Source organism: Juglans microcarpa x Juglans regia, chromosome 2S (assembly GCF_004785595.1).
Source record: "Juglans microcarpa x Juglans regia isolate MS1-56 chromosome 2S, Jm3101_v1.0, whole genome shotgun sequence".
Classification (NCBI taxonomy): domain Eukaryota; kingdom Viridiplantae; phylum Streptophyta; class Magnoliopsida; order Fagales; family Juglandaceae; genus Juglans; species Juglans microcarpa x Juglans regia.
Genome location: NC_054597.1, coordinates 530988 through 551575, shown reverse-complemented (window position 1 = coordinate 551575; position 20588 = coordinate 530988). Strand labels below are relative to the sequence as shown.

The following is a 20588-nucleotide window of genomic DNA, read 5'->3' as shown; positions in this document are numbered from 1 at the left end:
ATAAAATCAGACATTGATGCCACAAGCCCAGCATGGCGAGCAAGCAAATGAGCGCTTCGTTATCCTGTCTAGTGTCTACCAACCCCTTGAGATCTCATAATCCTGAAATCTTCTAACCAAAATCTGAATTTTCATAATCAAAGGGCCCAGTATAATGAGGTTCGTTTTCTTTAGAATTTACAACTTCAATAATAGAGGAAGAGTCCCCTTCCAATATTAAACTAGTTATACCAAGATGAAGAGTCATTTGCAAACCCCGTAGGGCAGCTAAGGCTTCAATCTCATTCACTGCAAACTCATCCACTTCCCTCATATTCAATGTCATCAACACTTCACCCTTAACATCCCTTAAGATAACCTCGATTCCAGCAGATAACGAATATTGAAATAAAACTCCATCAAAGTTCAATTTAACCTTACCCACCAATGGAGGCTTCCAAGAGAGCATCCGCTCCGCATGCATCAAGACCTCATTTGATTTAATGGTAGTAAAGCTTTCAACATATCCAATACAATTATATACAATTTCTTGGATAACACAATCTAAATTTTCAAATAACAATAGGTTTCTATGAATCTATACCACACGAGATAGTGAGGAAATAAGGAACCTTTGACTTTGCTTTCTCCATTAATGTCCATAACAAAGTCCTAAACTCCATATTAACAAACAAACATTGTTAGTAATTGGGTTTGTAGTTTTTTTTCTTTTTTAATGCAGCTACGGACCGGACGCGGTGATTATGGCAAATTTACACCCTTCGATATGACGTGTATTTTTTAAAAGTGTAAAATAGAAGCGTGTAAGAAATTAATTCCTCTTAAGAGAAGAATATCTCATTTGATTTCACGTGTAATGAAAACAATTCTAGCATCAAGACAACCAGAAAAAGGGAGAAGATAAGGTTACGGACGGCCCCGCAGAGGGTTGGGGGGGGAGATTGGGCTTCAGGAGAGAAATTATTTGCTCAAGCTCGCATCTATAGTTGGTTCTATAAATTGCATGAGTATCAAATTTTTATAGGCTTGCACACACTAATAAACACAACATCCGATTTGAAGATTTCTCTTTTTTTTTTTTAATGTTTAAGAAAGGTATTTTATAAAATAAAATTAAAACATTAACATATGATACATTAAATCTATTTAATAATAAAAATAATTTTTTAATTTAATATAATTATATCAATTTATAAATTTATTTTTATAAAAATTACACCATAAAATATAATTTGTGATACTAAAGTTTTTCATTTTAGACATAGACAGATTATTGAAGTGGTTTTGGACTGATAGCTGAATTGTCCAAAAAATCAAAAATAAAAGCGAAAAAGTCAATTAGTGCCGTTTGGATGGTGAGATAAGATAAAATAATTTTAGATAAAAGTTAAAAATTAAATAAAATATTATTATAATATTATTTTTTAATATTATTATTTTCAATTTAAAAAAAAATATTTATTATATTTTATATAAAAATTTAAAAAAATTATAATAATAAAATAAAATAGTATAAGATAGAATGAAATTATCTAGCCGGGACCTTAATTATGAAAGTTGGAAGCTGACAAGCCAAGTCCAGTCCAATCCGGAGGGGCTTTTAAGTTGTCGGCCACAGCCCACGAGCCTATTTAGCAATAGCCTCCACCAAATACCACCGTCGAGATTTGTATAAACGAAAAGAATAGAAGAACCCAGGAAGAGTGTCGAGGAGAAAGGCATGGGAAATCAGGGAGGAGAGCTTAAGGGTTTGGCCTGGAAGCTTCCGCATGTCAACTCGAAGCAACTGGGCAAGCTGGGTCCCGCTTTCGGCCTCGGCGCTGGCTGCGGTTTTGGTTTCGGCATCGGTCTTCTCGGTGGTACTTCACCGTTTTCCTTGTTGCCTTTTTGCCCACAGATCTCTATTAATTCAGAGTAATGATAGGTAGAAGCTCAAATAGACAGACAAGTTATACAAGTTTTTTAAAAAATGATCTCACTAACGAAGAATTGTTTTTTTTTTCAGTCTTTTTTTCAAGGTGAGGTCTTTTTTACCGGACCTAACTTGTGTACTTGAAGCTTGTATAAATCATTTATCATTAATCTATATGAGGTTTTTATTCTTGGGGACCTAGTTCTGTAAACACTTACCCACATATGCCCTTCACTTTCAACCTCTGACCATGATCAACCCCGCCCTCGGCTATTGTTTCTGTCAATGATGCTATAAGAGAAAGCATATGGGATTCTCTAGAATTACGATACTTATTTGAACAATTATCTAGAATATATCAGGGACTACAATTTTACATGCTAAATTGTCAGAAGCCACTGCGAACAAAATGTTGTGCGTATAATTTATCATTTCAATTCAGAGAGGGGTCGGATTTTAATGAGATGTGAATATTACTGTAAAGTGGCCTTTTTTATTTATACAGTGCTCGTGGTTGGATTTTATTATAGGTTGATGTAAGGAATTTGATCTTCAGGAGTTTGGGTACGCCAACTTACTTTCAATTTTTAACCAAAAAATGTTCAGAAGGCGTCATTGGAATTGAAAAAGAATAGAGTTTTAAATTTGATTGAGGATTTTCACACTTGGCAGTATTCTAGTCCTTTATCCAGTTTATCTAGAAGATTTGCGATAACTAGGAAGACAGTGTTAAGGAAGATGTTCGATGCACCAAATTTCATTGTGTCATCCTTTTAAGATACATTATGTGTGTTACATTTTGTTTGGAAAGTGTTATATATATATATAATAGCTCCCATTCTCATTATTTATAATAGCGGGGGAGTGAGGTGTCATGCTCGCTTTCTTTCCCCCGTCCACCTTGCCAAATTTTTTTATCATTTGGTAATAGGCTTATCAATCCTTATGTTGCATATGTTGCTGATTAATAAAATGTAAATCAACAATAAAATTTAGATATTTTTTTGGCTCAATTCACTAATTAAGAAAAGCTTTTCCTATAAAAAAAAGATATTTTTTTGGCTCAAAGAAGAAAAATAAAACTCAAATATTCTTTTTTGGTGTAAGATGGTTTTCCTCTCACCAGGTGCAGGATTTGGTCCTGGGATTCCCGGCTTACAAGTTGGCATTGGATTTGGTGCTGGATGTGGGATTGGCTTAGGTTTTGGCTATGGTATGGGGAGGGGCATTGCTTTGGATGAAAACGGGAGATACTCTAATGTTGGGCATCTTTCTCATGGTTCTATGAATTTTCCCTCTCAGTAAGTTTATTCTTTAGTTATACTTGGCGTGTTTCCATTTAACATGCATTAAACTCACTTCCAGAAAGAAAACCAAAATGGCGAGAAAAAGAAAGAAAGAAAAAAGGAAAAAGGAGTGAGGAGAGGAGAGAACCAAAAAAGAAAAGAATAACTGGGAGAATTGTCTTTGATGACTTCTCTTTCACAAAAGGCAGAGAACTTATAGATATAAATGATGGGAGTTGGTATCAGTCTTTAACATATCATGATCTATTCATGATTAGTGATCTGAACTGCCTTACTTCACTTTCATTTCAAGGTTTTAAGAGTCGAGAATCTTGATTGGGCAATGTAAAGATCTTTAAAATCAAATTATAATATTCACTGGAGAACTGTGTGGTTCGATGACATAGGAGGAATATAGAAGTTTATTATTATTGTGAAAACAAGTTAAAAAGTTTCAAATTCAAGCAAAAGAATGAAGCTAAACTTCCCAAATCCCTTGAACAAAATTCCAAGCTCGCATCTCATAAAATTCTACAGGAGTGTGAATATTGCTCAGAAACTTTCAAGGTCCATTCCTTATTCAAAGGTAGGATAAACCTCATGGATGTTGTGAGATACAAATCTTGCAACTATGAGAGTCTGAGATACTCCAATTTGCTTTGTTCTATTGTTCGGTATATATCTACTGCATTCGAACAGAGAATCTATATAGGAATTTTTGTCGCATCGAGACTGGTAAAAGTTTCATAATTATGACTTGCTTTGTGTTAGATTTTTGGCCGTTATTTTTCCTTTGAGCTTCGGTCTATAGATTGTTTGCTCATTTAGCCTGGTGCTGTCAGGGATGAGATCGGTGCACTTGTTGATGAGATTGTCATTAATACCAAGAAACTTATCCGAGCAACTTCTAGAGAGGTTGACAAGTGGAGAAGATGAGGTCAAGCTCCTGCTGTATAATCAAACGAACCATGATGGTTTCTAGATAGATTCTGTACACACGCATTTCCACAAGGAAATATAAAAACCTTTTTTCTATGCATGCATATTATGCACCCCTCTTTGAGTTAATGTGAAATTATTTACTTCCCAATCTGGTTTTCTAGAAAAAAGAGAGTGCTTATGGCGGACTGCTATACACATTACAGAGAAACTCTTGTCCCACCAACACTTGACTGGAAACGTGGTTCCTTGAGGGTGAAAGATCCTCAAAAGCTGTTTCTAGATCTTTGAAACCCAAATGAGTATGATATATAAGATGCAAAATACAATTCGGATGAAACGTATTTCTCTCTGGGTGATGGCACTCATTTTGTTCGGTATCAGATGAGCTGCAGTGCATAGAACTTAAACATATCACATATGCGATGTGGACTGCTGTTGCCGATTCTAGGGGAAGCAAGTTTAAAGGGGAAGATGCATCAGAGGCACCGTGGTGAACCGTGAAAAGGATATATGGTGGGAGGTGGGCGCAAATGCACATGCTAGCTCCAATTTACCCAGCAAATAAAGGAAAAATGGGTGTCAAAAATTAAAAGGGGTTGCAACCTCAACCCCATTTAACCACCCCAAAAGAAAAAAATAAAAGAAATGATATTTACAATTGTGAGTGTGTAAGTATTATACAATCGTTTAAAAAAATAAATAAATATGAAATTTATATGAAAAGAAATTAATTTTTTAATAATAAATTTTATTTTTTTTTAAAATAACTGTACAGTATTTATGTATCTTACGATTATATAAAGTATTACTCGAAACAAAAAGTCACCCCGTTATGTACGATTAGCAGCTGTGGACGAGAGCAAATTTCCATGGAACATTGGATGGGACATGTTATCCAAATCGATGCAATCTACAAGTTCAGGATCAGGAGCATTCCACGTCATCACAATCATCAGCCATATTATCTCAACCCGCCCTATCATATCGTTGCAATGGATTGCGCAGTTTCACAATGCAAATCAACCAATCAAAACCCATGAACACTAATCCTACATGGAATGCCCACGTCCACCAACTCAAGCTTATAGCATTTGCATTCTCCACTACCACGCCAATCCTACTTCTAGCTAGCCACAAAAGGTTTCATTTCCGGCGACCCAGAAAATGGCTTCTCTGGCTGCATCCACTGCGGCTGCCTCTCTTGGCGTGTCGGAAATGCTCGGAAACCCTCTCAACTTCAGCGGTGCCGCCAGGACATCAGCTCCAACGGCCTCCAGCCCCGCCACATTTAAGACTGTTGCTCTCTTCTCCAAGAAGAAGGCGGCACCGCCTAAGTCAAAGCCTGCTGCTGTTTCTCCTGCCGACGAGGAGCTCGCCAAGTGGTATGGTAAGTTGACCAACTGAAACCTGATCTCATTTCCTTACTATTAACTCATGCACGCAGTGCTCTGTGCTGCTGGCTCGCAATACATGGAGATCGAGTTGGTTTTTTTTGTCCTTATCAACATTCTGCTTGGCGGTTTGGTCAGGTCCTGACAGAAGGATTTTTTTGCCGGAAGGCCTCTTGGATCGATCCGAGATCCCAGAGTATTTGACCGGAGAAGTTCCTGGAGAGTATGACGTTTCTTCCTCTAAAACTTGTCTCTTTCAGAAATATATTGGATGGTGCTAAGTTTGGCCTTTAAAGTCGTAGATTGCAATTTCGTTTGGGTGAATAATCTTGCTTATTCATTTCGATGCAGTTATGGTTACGATCCTTTTGGGCTTAGCAAGAATCCAGAGAACTTCAGCAAGTATGTTAAAACTTCCCAGATACTTTTCCTTTAATCAAAGTAAACAAATCCATCAATAATATAAATGTCATATGGTACTAATGGGGACGCTTTGATTGCAGATATCAGGCATACGAGTTGATTCACGCCCGTTGGGCCATGCTTGGAGCTGCTGGATTCATTATCCCAGAGGCCTTCAACAAATTTGGTGCTAACTGCGGCCCTGAGGCTGTCTGGTTCAAGGTATCTTTTAATTGCCCTTCTATACTTTACTTGTAAACAGAGACATCCATTTAGCAAGAGATTCCCCCACATTGAATTACTCTGTGCGCATAATGCAGACGGGAGCACTACTCCTTGATGGGAACACATTGAATTACTTTGGGAAGAACATCCCCATCAATCTTATTTTTGCTGTCGCTGCTGAGGTTGTTCTCGTTGGTGGTGCAGAATATTACAGAATTATCAATGGCTTGGTATGTGAGGATTCTGTTCTGTGACTTACCCCCCCCCCCCCCCCCCCCCCCCTTTTTTTTATTATCAAATATAAGTATTGGTGCCATCAACAGTTATGCCATTTCATATAAAAAGATTCACCAAGATTCTGGTAGATATACCTTAACCATGATTCATGACAAAAGAAAACTGTTAATGTGAGGTAGTTATATATAATTTTGTTTTGGCTGGTAGGATTTGGAGGACAAGCTTCACCCAGGTGGTCCTTTTGATCCATTGGGGCTTGCAAAGGATCCGGACCAGGCTGCAATTCTGAAGGTGAAGGAGATTAAAAACGGTAGACTTGCAATGTTTTCCATGCTGGGTTTCTTTATTCAAGCTTATGTCACTGGAGAAGGACCTGTTGAAAACCTTGCAAAGCATCTCAGTGATCCTTTTGGAAACAACTTGCTCACTGTTATTGCTGGATCTGCCGAAAGAGCTCCAACCCTGTGATTTTAAAGTTTTCTCTTGCTCTGCACTCAGCTTAGATGTGCATTAATTGTACATGTCACTGAGATATTCTCAAATGCATTTAACCTTGATCCTTGAACTTGAAAGTTGAATGTCCGGTTGTGTTTCAATTAATTTATAGAGACCGAGCGTTGTTCACCTTATATGGTTGTAACATGAAGACTATTTCTCCATGCCACATTCTTCTTTCCAAAATATTGATTATGGCCAATTCGCCAATCACAAGTCCTCTACAAATTAAGGGTTTCACAATATATATACATATATATGGTCAATATATAAGTTCATGCCATATATAAATAAAAATAAATACGCACAGTCTGACTCTTCGAAAACAAAAATAAATAAATAAAAATAAAATTGAAGTGGGGGGAGGGGGATTAGATCAGATTTACACTCGTTGCATCAAGTTCAGTATTTAAATGTTTATTAAATAATTTTAAATAATAAATGAGTCACGTAATTACGAAATCAAACAAACATATAATTACCATCAACTTAAGCGCTCTGTTTTTCAAGTTTTCGCATGGCTAATTAGAGCCATATAATTGTATGGTTAAATCCATAATACTTCCAGCTGTTTGCTGCTATTTCTCATAGCCCCAAAAGTCCATCTCTCCGCGCAATGAAAGCTGATTAATTTGGGGTGCAGAAGATGTGTTTGGATCCTCCTCGAACCTCACGGCCTCTTTGGACGATTCTTGATCATGATTTCCAATATGAGAAGTGACAAGCCGGTCGAGCATAGCCCATTCATTCATGCCCTCATGATCTCTTCCTGTTACCAATTGTGGAGCCGGCTGACACGTGCCCACCTCTAAACCCTGCTCACAAGCTTGGTACCGGAGGCTGTCACTGCCACTCTCACAATCTCTAGGGTTTGTCATGAGCTGCTTGACCATGATGGGTGTCTCCGAAGGGAGGCTCGAGTAGTCATAGCCGAGGGGCTTGTGGGTAGGAAGAAGGGGTTGGGATTGGAAAAGCGAGTAGTGAGAGGATGGCATGTGGGAGTATTGATGGAGTGCTAGTTCAGGCTCAAAGATTGGTTGGTTACCGCCGTTGTGTTGTTGACGTAGCAGGTATTGGTTGTCTCTGTGCAGGAAGGTGCGTGGCTGATTGGTCATGTTCAACGTGTTGTTGAGCTGTTGACCCGAGTTCATGCCAGAGCCTCCTTCATTCCCATTAACCTTGAATAGATTCTTCTTCTTGAACACCCTGCAAACCACCCAACCATCTTCCTATACAAACGCATGCAATATAAAATCTGAATTATAAGCTTATCATTTAAAACTTAAAACAAAGAGTAGTTTGAGTTGCTCTCTTTTACTTTAACTTTCACCTATTACTCCCATATTATGAGTTCCGATGGATGAACAACCAGAGAGAGAGAGAGAGAGAGAGATCGATACGTACAGTACTGGCGTTTCCTTGAGGATCATCACTGTCTTCAAGTCGATATTCATGCATGATCCAGTCAGTCTTCTGGCCGTGGGGAGCTCTGCCTCTGTAGAAAACAAGCGTTTTCCTCATACCTATCTTCTGATGGCTGTTTCTAATGCATTTGTCCCTCCCTGTTGCCTTCCAGAAGCCAGAATTTGTCGCTCTATTCGTCCTTGATCCTGTTGGATACTTCCTGTCCTTGTGACTGAAGAAGTACCACTCGTTTTGTGGTGTTGACCCAATCTTACATCTCTCTAAACATAACCAGAGCAGTAACACCAAATTAAATAGTGATCTACTGTTATATGTTTAATCAGGGATAAAGCTGTGGATAAGAAAATTAACAGCTAGCTGCTTGCGGCCATGAACAAATTAGTAGTACGTACGTACCGTATGATGGGTGCTTATAAAAAGCAGTTGTGCTGTAATTTGAATTAAGAATATTGATGATTATTTCCCATTCTATTTTTCTGATCATATATGGCATGCATGAAACATGCATATATATATATATATATATTGTAGTTTAATTATACGTTATATATATATAGCTACCAGCCTTTGGCTTCTATTTATTTTTTGAGTCCTTCCTATATATATATATATATAATATATATATATATATATATATAATATATATATATATATATATATATATATATATTACACTTTAATTAAGTTCGATCGCCACATGAGAAAGCCCTTGAAGGAAGAGTAACTCGCTTTATTTTACCTTTTAGTGTCCTCGAAAAATCAGAAGAAGCAATATATAATATATTATATATATTAAATCATGTCATCATGTAATATTCTTGATCACTCCAGTTTGAAGACTATTAATTCCTTGAGTGTCGTGATCATCATTCCCGACTTATTAATTCTATAGATCATATCTTTTGTTTATATAAGAGTTCGGATCTAAATAGCACGTGATCATGACATCCCTCGAAGAAAATATATAAACTTTCCCATATTATAATTTGTAACTCCAAATTAGGATCGAAGAGATCCACCGACAAATTAAGTCTTTATGTTCCTGAAAGTTATTCATGCATATTAGATCTATTGTTTCTTTTTCATTCAATTATGACTTATATATATAACTCCAACATATATGTATGCATGTATATATATATATATATATGTATAATATCAAGATTTTGCCAAGAACGTCGAGTCCAGATAATCAAACTTTTAACTCAGAAAGATATTAATTTGACTGGTAAAGAATAATTAATGGCTCGATTCATGATCATTTAGTTTGTAAGTTAATTAACCTAGCTGCTGGTTAATTAGAACCTTAAGATTAATAACATTCAAGACTCTAATTAATTAATTTGCAGACGGCCATGCATATTGCAGTACTAATATCTCTTGTTCTTTTTCGTTTTTTCTTTTTTTTTTTTTTGGTAAATGCATTAGAACCGTCGGGAATATTATTCTAGCAACATACACAATTTAATTAAGTACTATTTCAAGATTCGCGTACATGATCATCAAAACATCATATATATATATATATATATAACCTATATATGGACGTACGTAGAGCTTAATAAATTTCACCTTGCAAATCCCAAGGCTCCATCTTATTCAAGTCCACCTCTCTAATGACCTCCATATCAAACTTCTGAAACGATACCTTCTTCTTCAAGTAGTAGTGAAGCAGCTCTTCGTCCGTTGGGTGGAATCGGAACCCTGGTGGCACACCGCCGCCACTAGATGAAGCCATTACCAAGACCCCAAACTACTACGATGCAGCGCGCAACAACGTACAAGAACGCCAATTAACTTGCTCTAGCTAGCTAGCTAGCTTCAAGTCTCTTCGATAGATGGATCTCTCTCAAACTTAATTTTTATCTCTAAAAGTTGTTTCTACGATGTTGTGTGCCGTCATTAGACTTATATACCACCGTGAAGTGTCAACGGGGGGACATGGCTGATGTGAAAAAAGTTGACGGCCGGTCACTACGCCGGCGGGAATGGATAAAGCTATCGTAAAAAGGAAGCTTAAGGTAGGAATGAGACCGGGATAAGTTTAGATTAATATAGTTTCCCATGGAGGAAATGGCGCTTCTTCTAAATGCCGATACGGAGCGTGTCGTACAAACTGTTCGATGCCAACAGCATTTCTTTTAATTTCTGGGCTAAGTTGATGGTATTCTATATCCACGCTCTGTGCATAAAGCTGTGGGGGTGATTGTTCTGACTACCTAGTAAATTAATGTGATGGAACTATTTTATGCTCTAAAAACGATCCCGAGAAACTAAGAGATAATGAAAGTATTGATACGTTGATTGTTCCGAAAGCAAGGATCTGGAGAAAAAAATAGCTATATATCAAACTTTCTTGGGATTTTCCTAATTGATTGGGCGGCGGAAATATTGTATGGATTTTTATAGCCATTTGTTAACTCTAATAATTAATTTAGGGACGTTGGGTCTGGCCTCCTCCTTATAATATACAGTTGGCCAGCCTGAGATGCAGTCGCCATAGCTAGCTTGGGCATGCATGCACGTGTAAGGATGACCTTGAGAAATTCGCTTGATTAAACTGCACGCTAGCTAGCTTTGATCATCTGCATGCAGCAATGATTGACTAAATATATTCTCATCATAATTTTTTGTTCGATCCAGTTCGTACTCTGAACTCTCAAACTATTATCGAGGATCATGTACGTGTGTTATAGAAATTTAATAAAAGAAGTTAAACTTTCTTGAACGATGTTCTAATTTTAACCTCATATATATTTAAATTACTCATACAACGTGATCTGTTACTAACTCTTCACATGTTGCATGCAATCGGTAATTAAAAGCTGCTTAAGTTATGCTACATACAGTCAATATTTTTACGTAATTTTTACGCATTACATGATTGATATAATTAACTAAATCAGTTATTTTATATTAAAAAAAATTATGCAACCAATTACATTAGTGGAATGCATAAAGAATACGCAAAAATCATGACTGCACATAGAATTTTTGTTGTTATTATTCTATTTCTAATTCTTACTTTCTTCAATATATGCATGGCATGCATCTCCTTAAAATTCAAACTTCGATATTGTATGGTCATACAATTTGCAATAAGGATTAAGGAGAGTTCGGTTTAGTTACAAAAAATTAATTACATCATGATGTTTATAATCTAAAATAATTATCAAATACTAATTACATTATGATCGTTAATTATCATTATTCTTATCAACAAGAGCCGTGTGCTTGGCTGCTAGCTTTGAATTTTGTAATTAATTTCCTTGATCTTATCAGACTTATCATCCGTCATCTTTGAAGGATGTTCATTATCTTATATGGTTATACCAAATTAGGCAACTTAATTTGCTAGTTCGATTCTTGTACGTAAAAAATTTAGGATTTATTATAACTACTATTAATGTATCATTAATAATAGGATTAATTAATTGCACTATTTCGGAATTTCCATCTTAGATTTTGGTATTATCTATACAATTCACACCCGAGAAATGATTTGTACAAGTCTTAAATAGACAAATCTCATACAATCTCTTGTAAAAAAATAGACCCCACCTTTAAAAGTGAAAAAAAAAATTCTTTATTAATGTGACCTACCTTTTTATAAAAAACTTATATAAAATTTATTTATTTAAAACTTATACCTACCATTACCCATCCCACCATGCTCGAAACTTTTTTCCTTCTTTTTTCCTGAAAAAACCAATCCTGGAAACTGCAAAGTAGACGAGCAACCTCCAAATCTCGATACGGAGGAGACGTTGTTTTCGAAGAGGCTGCTGCAAAAGCCTGCAATCCATTTTCCCGTGGGCGGGTAGCGGCCCAAGCCCCAATCCTTAGCCCACGAAGTTCAACTCGTACAAGGCTCACAAACCGAGCCCAAAACCGAATAGAATGGTTTTGCTTATTTTTCTCATTAAAAAGAAAAGTTAAAAAATTGAGTTAATAATTATGAAAAAATTAAAATATTAATACTTTTTATCATAATGAGATATTTTTTTTAAATTTTCATACAAAATATAATAAAAAATTTATTTTTTTAAATTTTAAAATAAAAATTATATTATAATAATATTTTATTAAACTTTTAACAAAATATCTAATCTCATCTCTGAACTGTGTAATTAAATAAAGTGTGTGAAAGAAAATATTTACAAATAAACATGAATTATAAAAATAAAATGTCACTTAAAATTATTCACATTAATTGATATTATTCGGAATATATATATATATATAAATATTTATATATATATATATATATATATATCTTACTAAGTGAGAAAATAAATTAGTAAAATATAAATATAAATATTTAATGGGCAGTGGAGATTAAACAGAATACACGATATACCCCAAGGAAGTCTTTTAACGCGGAAGGTCCACAACCACAACCTCTAGTTTTTGACCCCTAGTCCCAGCCAGGAGGCGCGCACACATCCAGAGTCCAGAACACGCCAACCCTTACCATCTCCTCCTGTGGGTCTTTCTCCTCAATTCATATTTCTCTTTTAAATATCAATCTCTTGATTTGTTTATACCTTTGCTTGTTTGGCGGATTCTGTGATCTGAAGATCTTCGTTTCCAATATTTTCTCTGGTATTACTTTGCAGATTTCTTTGATTTTATCATTGCTTATGCTGTCTTTGTTCTCTATCTTTATTTTGTTTGATATCTGTTTGCAGATTCCTGTGATTTTTTGCTTCTTGATGTTGTCCATGTGTTTTTTCTTCTTCTTTTCTTGATTCGATTTATATATTGCCTGATGCTGTTTTGCTGTTGGATTGATCTGATCAGAGTTAAGTAATTAACTGATTCGACTGCCTCGGAGTCTTTTTTTTTTCCGCTGTAACCTAGACCTCCGACTTGCAGCTTAGCCCATATTTTTCATGTAGAAAAGAATAAATTAACCTCCAATAATATTAAGTATATTGATGGTGACAAACAAGGCCTATGGACGATTTTTGTACACCCTTTTTTTTTATGAGTATTAGAATTTTTTTTTTTTTGACACCTTTATTTGAAAGATGAGCTTTAAATTTCCTTAAAATTTAAGCAGCAGATAGAACATATATGTGTTTATTCCCTCCGTCAGTAAAGTGGTTATATCAAAATTATAGAGTAGGGCTATGCCTATTCATATTAATATTAATATAATCGTTTACTTGTAAAAAAAAATTATAGAGTACAATCTCCTTCAATAACTTCATCTTTCGTTGTTTGTATTGCAAATCGACTAATCAGAATTATTTATTTTAAGAGATTTAGGTCATATTTTTGCTAGAGTGGCCGTACGGATTGTGTTGATGGCTATGGATGTCGATTATATGTCACATTGCTTCTTTCAAATAATTGAGAATATTCAGTGGACATCTTTGACTTAGTTTGGTCTACAAATTTCTAATATGGTTTAGATATCTGATATCATTGAAACTGAATTGGTGAACGTGTTCTTTACATATCCATCCATATGCAGTAGTAATTTGCAATGGCCAGTAATACCTGATTCAGCCACTAGCTTAACTGAAGATGTTGCAGACTCTATATTAAACATGTTATTGTTGGAATGTTTAAGCTTCACATGGCATAGGAAATTCATAATAGTTTCACCTGATTGTCTATTCTTGTTGCTTAGAATATACTGGAGTTCCCTGTGTAATCTCTAATTGAGTTTCGTGATGCTGCTTTTGACCCAACTGATGCCTGTGCAGATGTTACCTTTTTCTTGCGCTGCACTATCTTTTAGTTTTGTTAGTCATTGTCCTAGTGCTATTACCTATTCTCTTCTTTATCTTCTGAACTCTGCTAGTTTGTTTTTTCTTTCTTTTTGCAGGTTATAATAAATCTACAATGGCAGATGCTCACGAGACTGATAGAAACATTGAGATATGGAAGATCAAGAAATTGATAAAAGCACTGGAAGCTGCTAGAGGCAATGGCACCAGCATGATTTCTCTTATCATGCCTCCACGTGATCAAGTATCTCGTGTTACCAAGATGCTGGGTGACGAATATGGAACTGCTTCAAACATTAAAAGCAGGGTGAATCGTCAGTCTGTGCTTGGTGCAATTACTTCTGCTCAGCAAAGGCTTAAGCTTTACAACAAGGTTCCTCCCAATGGGCTTGTGCTTTATACTGGAACAATTGTAACTGAAGATGGAAAGGAGAAGAAGGTCACAATTGATTTTGAGCCATTCAGGCCCATTAATGCGTCTCTTTATCTCTGTGATAACAAATTTCACACAGAAGCGCTGAACGAACTTCTAGAATCTGATGACAAGTTTGGTTTTATTGTCATGGATGGTAATGGGACCCTTTTTGGTACTTTAAGTGGTAATACCAGAGAAGTACTTCATAAATTTAGCGTTGACCTCCCAAAGAAGCATGGAAGAGGAGGGCAATCAGCTCTGCGATTTGCTCGTCTTCGAATGGAGAAGCGCCACAACTACGTTAGGAAGACAGCGGAGCTTGCTACTCAGTTTTTTATCAATCCTGCCACCAGCCAGCCCAATGTTGCAGGATTGATACTGGCTGGGTCAGCTGACTTCAAAACTGAGCTCAGTCAGTCAGACATGTTTGATCCCCGCCTTCAAGCCAAAATATTAAATGTGGTAGATGTTTCTTACGGAGGGGAGAATGGTTTCAATCAAGCCATTGAGCTGTCATCCGAGATCCTGTCTAATGTGAAGTTTATTCAGGAGAAGCGTTTAATAGGAAAATACTTCGAGGAGATTAGTCAGGACACTGGGAAGTACGTTTTTGGTGTAGATGACACACTGAAAGCTTTGGAGATGGGTGCTGTTGAGTTGCTTATTGTATGGGAAAATCTGGATATAAATAGGTACGTGCTGAAGAATAGCACAACTGGGGAGATTATCATAAAGCACTTGAACAAGGAACAGGAGGCAGATCAGAGCAACTTTCGAGATTCTGTCAGTTCTGCTGAATTGGAGGTTCAGGAGAAGTTATCTTTGCTCGAGTGGTTTGCTAATGAATACAGGAAGTTTGGTTGCACGCTTGAGTTTGTGACCAACAAATCTCAAGAGGGATCTCAGTTCTGCAGAGGTTTTGGTGGTATTGGCGGAATCCTGCGTTACCAGCTCGACATAAGATCATTTGATGAGCTTTCTGATGAAGAAGTTTATGATGACTCTGAATAGCAATCAATCAACTGTTTCTCAATCCTGGTGCAGGAGAATGGGGGTAAAAAGGCCTGCACCAGTGTGCGCGATATTGCGCTTGGTTCTACTGCTCCTGAGTTCTTTCAAGAAACTTTGCAAGGTCTAAATCAAGGTTTCATTTTCGTTCCTTGAGTTATTCTCTCTGAATCTAACATCTTTCTGTGCGATTATTTTATTTTTCCTCTTCTGTAGCTCACCTAATGTCAATTTTGTTTCTGAAATTTTCTTCCTTGAAGGGGATTGGAATGTTTTGAGCCTGACAAGCTTAGCATGGTGATTTCATTCGGATACGGGAATGGAGCAGCTGGGTGGATCATCCGGATGATAAATAATATGCTGTACTAGTTATGCTGTTGCTTTGAAAGGGTCGTGTAAAGTTGCTTCTATCAACTTTGGGAATATCAAGATCATCAAGGCCCTGCAGTTACTTGCATAAACTTTCTACAACTCTAGTTATGGTTTTTGTTTTGCTGAAACTGTATGCTATCTATTTTGGTTATGGGATGGATATCTATTTCCTAGCTTTTTTCTTCATGTGGGGATATATTCTGTCGAATATATTTACCATTTATCAGCATTTATATATATATATATATATATATATATGAATATGTACTTTGCTTGATGCATCCTAGCTTTAAATATTACAATTAAGTAACATAACTTAATGGTTCAGATTAGATTATGGATGGCCAGTTTGCTTCAACTTCTTTCAAGAGTTGGGAAATAGGTGGGTTTGGAAGTGATTCTGTTACCGAAGGTTAATTTGTCGGTTTGTTTATTATAGTTCATCTGATTCGGCGCTGTCGGCTGCTGTTATTGCCAAACCCACCAGCTACCATGGATGACTGATTTAAAGTTCAAGACAAACATTGGACTGTCTCCGAGAAGCAATATGCTTACATTGAGACTCAATGATTGAGTTTTGAAGCGGGTGGTCGCGACTCTATTATTTGATATTCTTTGGCAATCGAAGTTGAGGCCATAGATGTGTATATTTTAGAGATCCAGCAAGTAAAACCTATCAAAATTGGAGTGGGGTGGGGATTCAAGATTCTTGTCAGGGTTCGCAGGCTTGATCGGAACCCAAAAGGGATGCACCTTTAGATAGCCGTTGTACAAATTTGAATGGCAAAATAATTGTCGTAATAATTATAATAATAATAATAATAGTTTTAAGAGAAATGGAGGAACACGAACTGTAGTTAGTGTGGGGAAGGGGGGCGTCAGTACAGTACAGTAGGGACAGAACAATGATCCAACGACTCCTGTCTCTCTTAACGGCTCTTTCTTTGCAGAGAATCAGAGATTACCAGCCCGCCCCTTTGTCAAAATTTTAAATTACCCTCTCTCTCTCTTTCTCTGAATTAATAATTCAAAGAAAAATACTGCTCATTTAATTTGTCTCTTATTTTGATATTTTATGTTTTTTAACTTTTTTTAATTTTTTATTTATTTAATAGTTAAAGAAGTAACTATTAGTATATTGATATTTCTTTTTTATATTTTTTTAAAATTTTTTAAGTTAATAAAAAATTATAAATAAAAAAATTGAAAAAAAAAAAAAGAAAATTTTCAACTAATGGTAAGATGGAGTTCACTCTGAGCGGGCAAGAGTAGCATCACTCTAATTCAAATTCTGTCTCTCTGTGCCATTCCCTTTTACCTTTCTTCTTTGTTTCCCTTACAACTGCTCGGTCATTATCGTTCCCACCTTCCCTGTTGTCACTGCCATTCATCTACAAACACCTCTCTCCTTCTTTGGCATGTTGGGCTGAATTACTACAAAACATCATGGGTAGTTGTTTCAGCAAGAAGAGAGGATCTTCTTCTTTTTCTCCCTCTGTTGCTGCTGTTGCTTCTGTAGCAAGGGCAGATCCAAACAAGTCTCATACCAATGGTGATACAGGATGTGGAAATAGTATTACCCACGAAGTGACAGTGGACAGTAATGAGCCAATGATGAAGCTGAAGAGGGACAAGACAGTGCCGGCAACACAAGAAGATCAAAAGGTGGAAGAGGATGAAGGCGACCTAGTGAAGGAGATAATCGTCGTCAAGCACCAGAAGAGCCATGAAGATAGAGGTAGAGGTAGAGATTCTCGAAGCCCACCTCCTCAACAAGATGCTCCATTGGCACCACACGGGCTTGCCTCTACTACAGCTGCGGCTACTTGTACTGCTTCTTCAATTGAATCGGCAGATGAATCGATGGTTGACAAGCTGGTTACACAAGCAGCAGCAGTAGGTGTTGGTGTAAGGGCATCGAGCTGCACGAAAGAAGAGGTGGATGCCATTCTAATTCGTTGCGGAAGGCTTAGCCAAAGCCCATCCAGCAAGGCTGCTTCCTCTTCCGCTTCTTGTGACCGTAACAGAAAGTACGCGGGTTCCAAGCGGAGCTATGACTTCGACGAAGTTGTTGCAGCTGATGATGATCAAAAGAAAGCCAATGTCATTGAGAGCAATGACTTGTGTGAGGAGGATGAAAGGAGTCAACACCGACAACGTCATCGCCAATCATCTAAGCCTTCTTCATCTTCGCAAGGAAGGAGAAGGACACCCAGCAGAGAAAGAGACAGAGACCGACAACAGTGCTCGAGCAGTAGGGAGAGACGAGTGAGTCGATCCCCTGGTAGGAGATCATCTGAGAACACCACTCCTGCTAGGACTACAGCAGGGAGTGCACCTGCTGGAGCCAATGCTATTAAGAATGGTAATAGGCCGGGAAAGATAGTCTCAGTCCCTGCTACTGTTTCATCCTTGGTGATGGATAAAAGCAACAATGGTGGTGGAGGAGGAGAATCTGCAACAGCCAGTGATGCCAAGAGGAAAAATGTTGGAAACGAGGCAGTGACGGCGGGTTTAAGGTATGCTGCATCGCCACGGTCCAAGTCTCCAGCAAGAGCAAATGTGCACGCTAAGATTTCCAATAATAATCAGCAGCTGCAGGCGTCTCTTAGCCGCAGCTCTTCAAAGAAAGGAGAGCAATCTCCTTACAGGAGAAACCCATTGAGTGAGATCGATCCAATCTCTCTCTCATATTCACAACCAATTAACAGCAGCAGCAGCAGCAAGGTACAGAATAAGAACAAAAAAGAAACTGAAGAACAAGGGATTGATGTCAAGGATTCCACTAATATTCTGAATCCGGTAGGCACTTGCTCCATGTAATGTATCCGTTTATGCATTTCTTGCGCTAAAATATTTGCATACCCATATTACATCATCTTGAGAAGGGCCATTATTTTTTCTTTTTTATTGAGCCTAATACATCATCTTGTATTCTCGAATGCAGAAGCCAAATGCTGAGATAAAAAACAGTGCTATCAACAACAGAACCGGTGTTGAAGGGGCTAACTACCAAACCAGCAGCAGAGGTACTCTGGACAACCAGGTTGTGACTGTAAATTGCATACCGAAGGAAAAGCGACAATCGACTGTGGAAGAGGGTGAAGAACCACAACTATCAATGACTAGACATGTCACCACTAAAACCGTGGTGGTCTCAGGCGCTGAAAGCCAGAACCCACAGACACCATCAACAAGAACCAGGTCCTCTAGGAGATTGCGAGACCTAGACCTGAATCCGGAGACTTTGTTGAATCCAAATCCGTCTTATGCTACGCTGTTGGTTGAAGACATCCAGCATTTCCACCAAAAGAAAACCAATACTTCTGTTTACCTTCCACCTTGCGTCACCAAGGCCTGCTCTATCCTGGAAGCTGTTGCTGACCTTAACTCCACTACAAGTTCTAATTTGTCCTGTGCTTTCTCTGAGGACAGAAGAAGCCCCCCAACGCATCAATCTAACAGGACTGCCTACAATTTTTCCCTGGCTGCTAGTCTTGTTGGGAACACGATAACAGACACCAAAGAACCTTTTATAGAATCTGAGATAGCGGTTGCTGACGATGTGATGGAGCCGAGCTTTCACAAGTATGTAACGGTGAGGAGGGGTTGTGGGGAAGATATGGAGGACCAAGAGTCCTCAGGTAGCAACAGTTTTGTTAGCGATGGTCAACAGCATTGGGGTCTTTCTTCTTCTTCATGGGAACCCGAGTCGGCTGATTCTTCAACCAGCTGCTGGACTTCAAGATTAAACATCAGAGAGGAAGATCAAAAGATGCCACTGGGCTTTGAGGGGAGTGTTTTATCTGAATCAAGCGGCAACATGGATGAAGCAAGAAAGGGATTTAGTGGGAAAAAGAGAGATTGTGATCGCCAGCAGAGTCGAGGGATTGGGCGTGGCAGGCTTGGTGGCGTCACTAGTAGAGGTCTGCACTCGATTCCTGTTGTTGCAGCTGCTGCATCCACGTAAATGTTATGGATGACTTATCCCTTTGATTGCATACTTGCAACCATTTCTCGAGTTCTGTTAATTAAACCAATATCACTGAATCAAAAGATGTATTCTTTGTCTTTCAGTTTAGTTTGTCTACTTTTTAACCTTTTTTGTGTGATTCTTCCATTCGCAACAGATTTATCCGTTTGTCGTTTAAGATTATCGGGTGGGTGTTATGCAACAAAATAAAATCTTTGATTTCCTTCAGCTGGTCGGTCCTCTTAAATATTAACATTAATATGAATTAATGTTAATATGAAAAGTAAATGAATCGATGGCCTTGAAAGACGTGGCATCGACGATGGGAGCGAAGAGGGGAAGATGGAGAGCCAAGCCATGGCATCTCATCACAGAAAAAATGGGGAAGGTGGTGTGTGTATACGTTACACTATTAGCCCCCTTTAGATTTGAAAAATATCTCATCTCATCGTTATAATTTTTTTAAATTTTTACATATAATAAATAATTTAAATTTTTCAAATTTTAAAATAATAATAATATTAAAAAATAATATTATAACAATATTTTTTTCAACATTTATCTTTTATCTAAAATATCTAATCTCATTTATGAACTATTTAAGGTAAAATCAACAAGAATGCCTTTGGAAGATTCAAGGTAAGAGCCGAAGAGAAGAATTTTTCTAAAAAAGAAGGAAAAATAAGATAGCAATGGCGGGCATTGTCAATGAGGCCATCTGCTTCAGTAAAGTCAAAAATAGTAGGTATTCACACGCTCCCAGT

The 20588-nt window shown here is 37.4% G+C and overlaps 5 protein-coding genes across 8 annotated transcripts; 4 read left to right on the top strand and 1 right to left on the bottom strand.

The window, feature by feature from the left end:
- Positions 1-1661: 1661 nt before the first annotated feature.
- LOC121251894 (ATP-dependent RNA helicase glh-2) lies at positions 1662-4753 on the top strand. The gene is made up of 3 exons (XM_041151299.1): positions 1662-1859; positions 3039-3213; positions 4041-4753. The coding sequence occupies exons 1-3, from the start codon at positions 1721-1723 to the stop codon at positions 4132-4134; spliced, it is 408 nt and encodes a 135-aa protein (XP_041007233.1). The 5' UTR covers positions 1662-1720; the 3' UTR covers positions 4135-4753.
- Positions 4754-5154: 401 nt separating this feature from the next.
- Positions 5155-7024, top strand: LOC121251893 (chlorophyll a-b binding protein CP26, chloroplastic). Its single transcript, XM_041151298.1, has 6 exons — positions 5155-5527; positions 5670-5754; positions 5883-5933; positions 6035-6155; positions 6254-6388; positions 6603-7024. Exons 1-6 carry the CDS (start codon positions 5305-5307, stop codon positions 6861-6863), a joined length of 876 nt encoding a protein of 291 aa, XP_041007232.1. The 5' UTR covers positions 5155-5304; the 3' UTR covers positions 6864-7024.
- A 194-nt stretch (positions 7025-7218) lies between these two features.
- On the bottom strand, positions 7219-10053 carry LOC121251892 (protein BEARSKIN2). The gene is made up of 3 exons (XM_041151297.1): positions 9888-10053; positions 8295-8575; positions 7219-8119 (listed from the first exon to the last, which is right to left on the bottom strand). Exons 1-3 carry the CDS (start codon positions 10051-10053, stop codon positions 7469-7471), a joined length of 1098 nt encoding a protein of 365 aa, XP_041007231.1. The 3' UTR covers positions 7219-7468.
- A 2614-nt stretch (positions 10054-12667) lies between these two features.
- Positions 12668-16180, top strand: LOC121251891 (eukaryotic peptide chain release factor subunit 1-3-like). Of its 4 annotated transcripts, none has more exons than XM_041151294.1 (3): positions 12668-12800; positions 14155-15615; positions 15740-16180. In XM_041151294.1, exon 2 carries the CDS (start codon positions 14172-14174, stop codon positions 15480-15482), a length of 1311 nt encoding a protein of 436 aa, XP_041007228.1. In that variant the 5' UTR covers positions 12668-12800; positions 14155-14171; the 3' UTR covers positions 15483-15615; positions 15740-16180. The 4 variants fall into 4 exon arrangements, with proteins under 4 accessions (XP_041007228.1, XP_041007227.1, XP_041007230.1 ...); XM_041151293.1 differs by having other exon boundaries at positions 12684-12920; XM_041151296.1 differs by having other exon boundaries at positions 12684-12800; positions 14155-15603; positions 15740-15979.
- Positions 16181-17072: 892 nt separating this feature from the next.
- On the top strand, positions 17073-19872 carry LOC121251887 (uncharacterized protein At1g65710-like). Its single transcript, XM_041151286.1, has 2 exons — positions 17073-18653; positions 18799-19872. Exons 1-2 carry the CDS (start codon positions 17298-17300, stop codon positions 19819-19821), a joined length of 2379 nt encoding a protein of 792 aa, XP_041007220.1. The 5' UTR covers positions 17073-17297; the 3' UTR covers positions 19822-19872.
- The last annotated feature ends 716 nt before the right edge of the window (positions 19873-20588 follow it).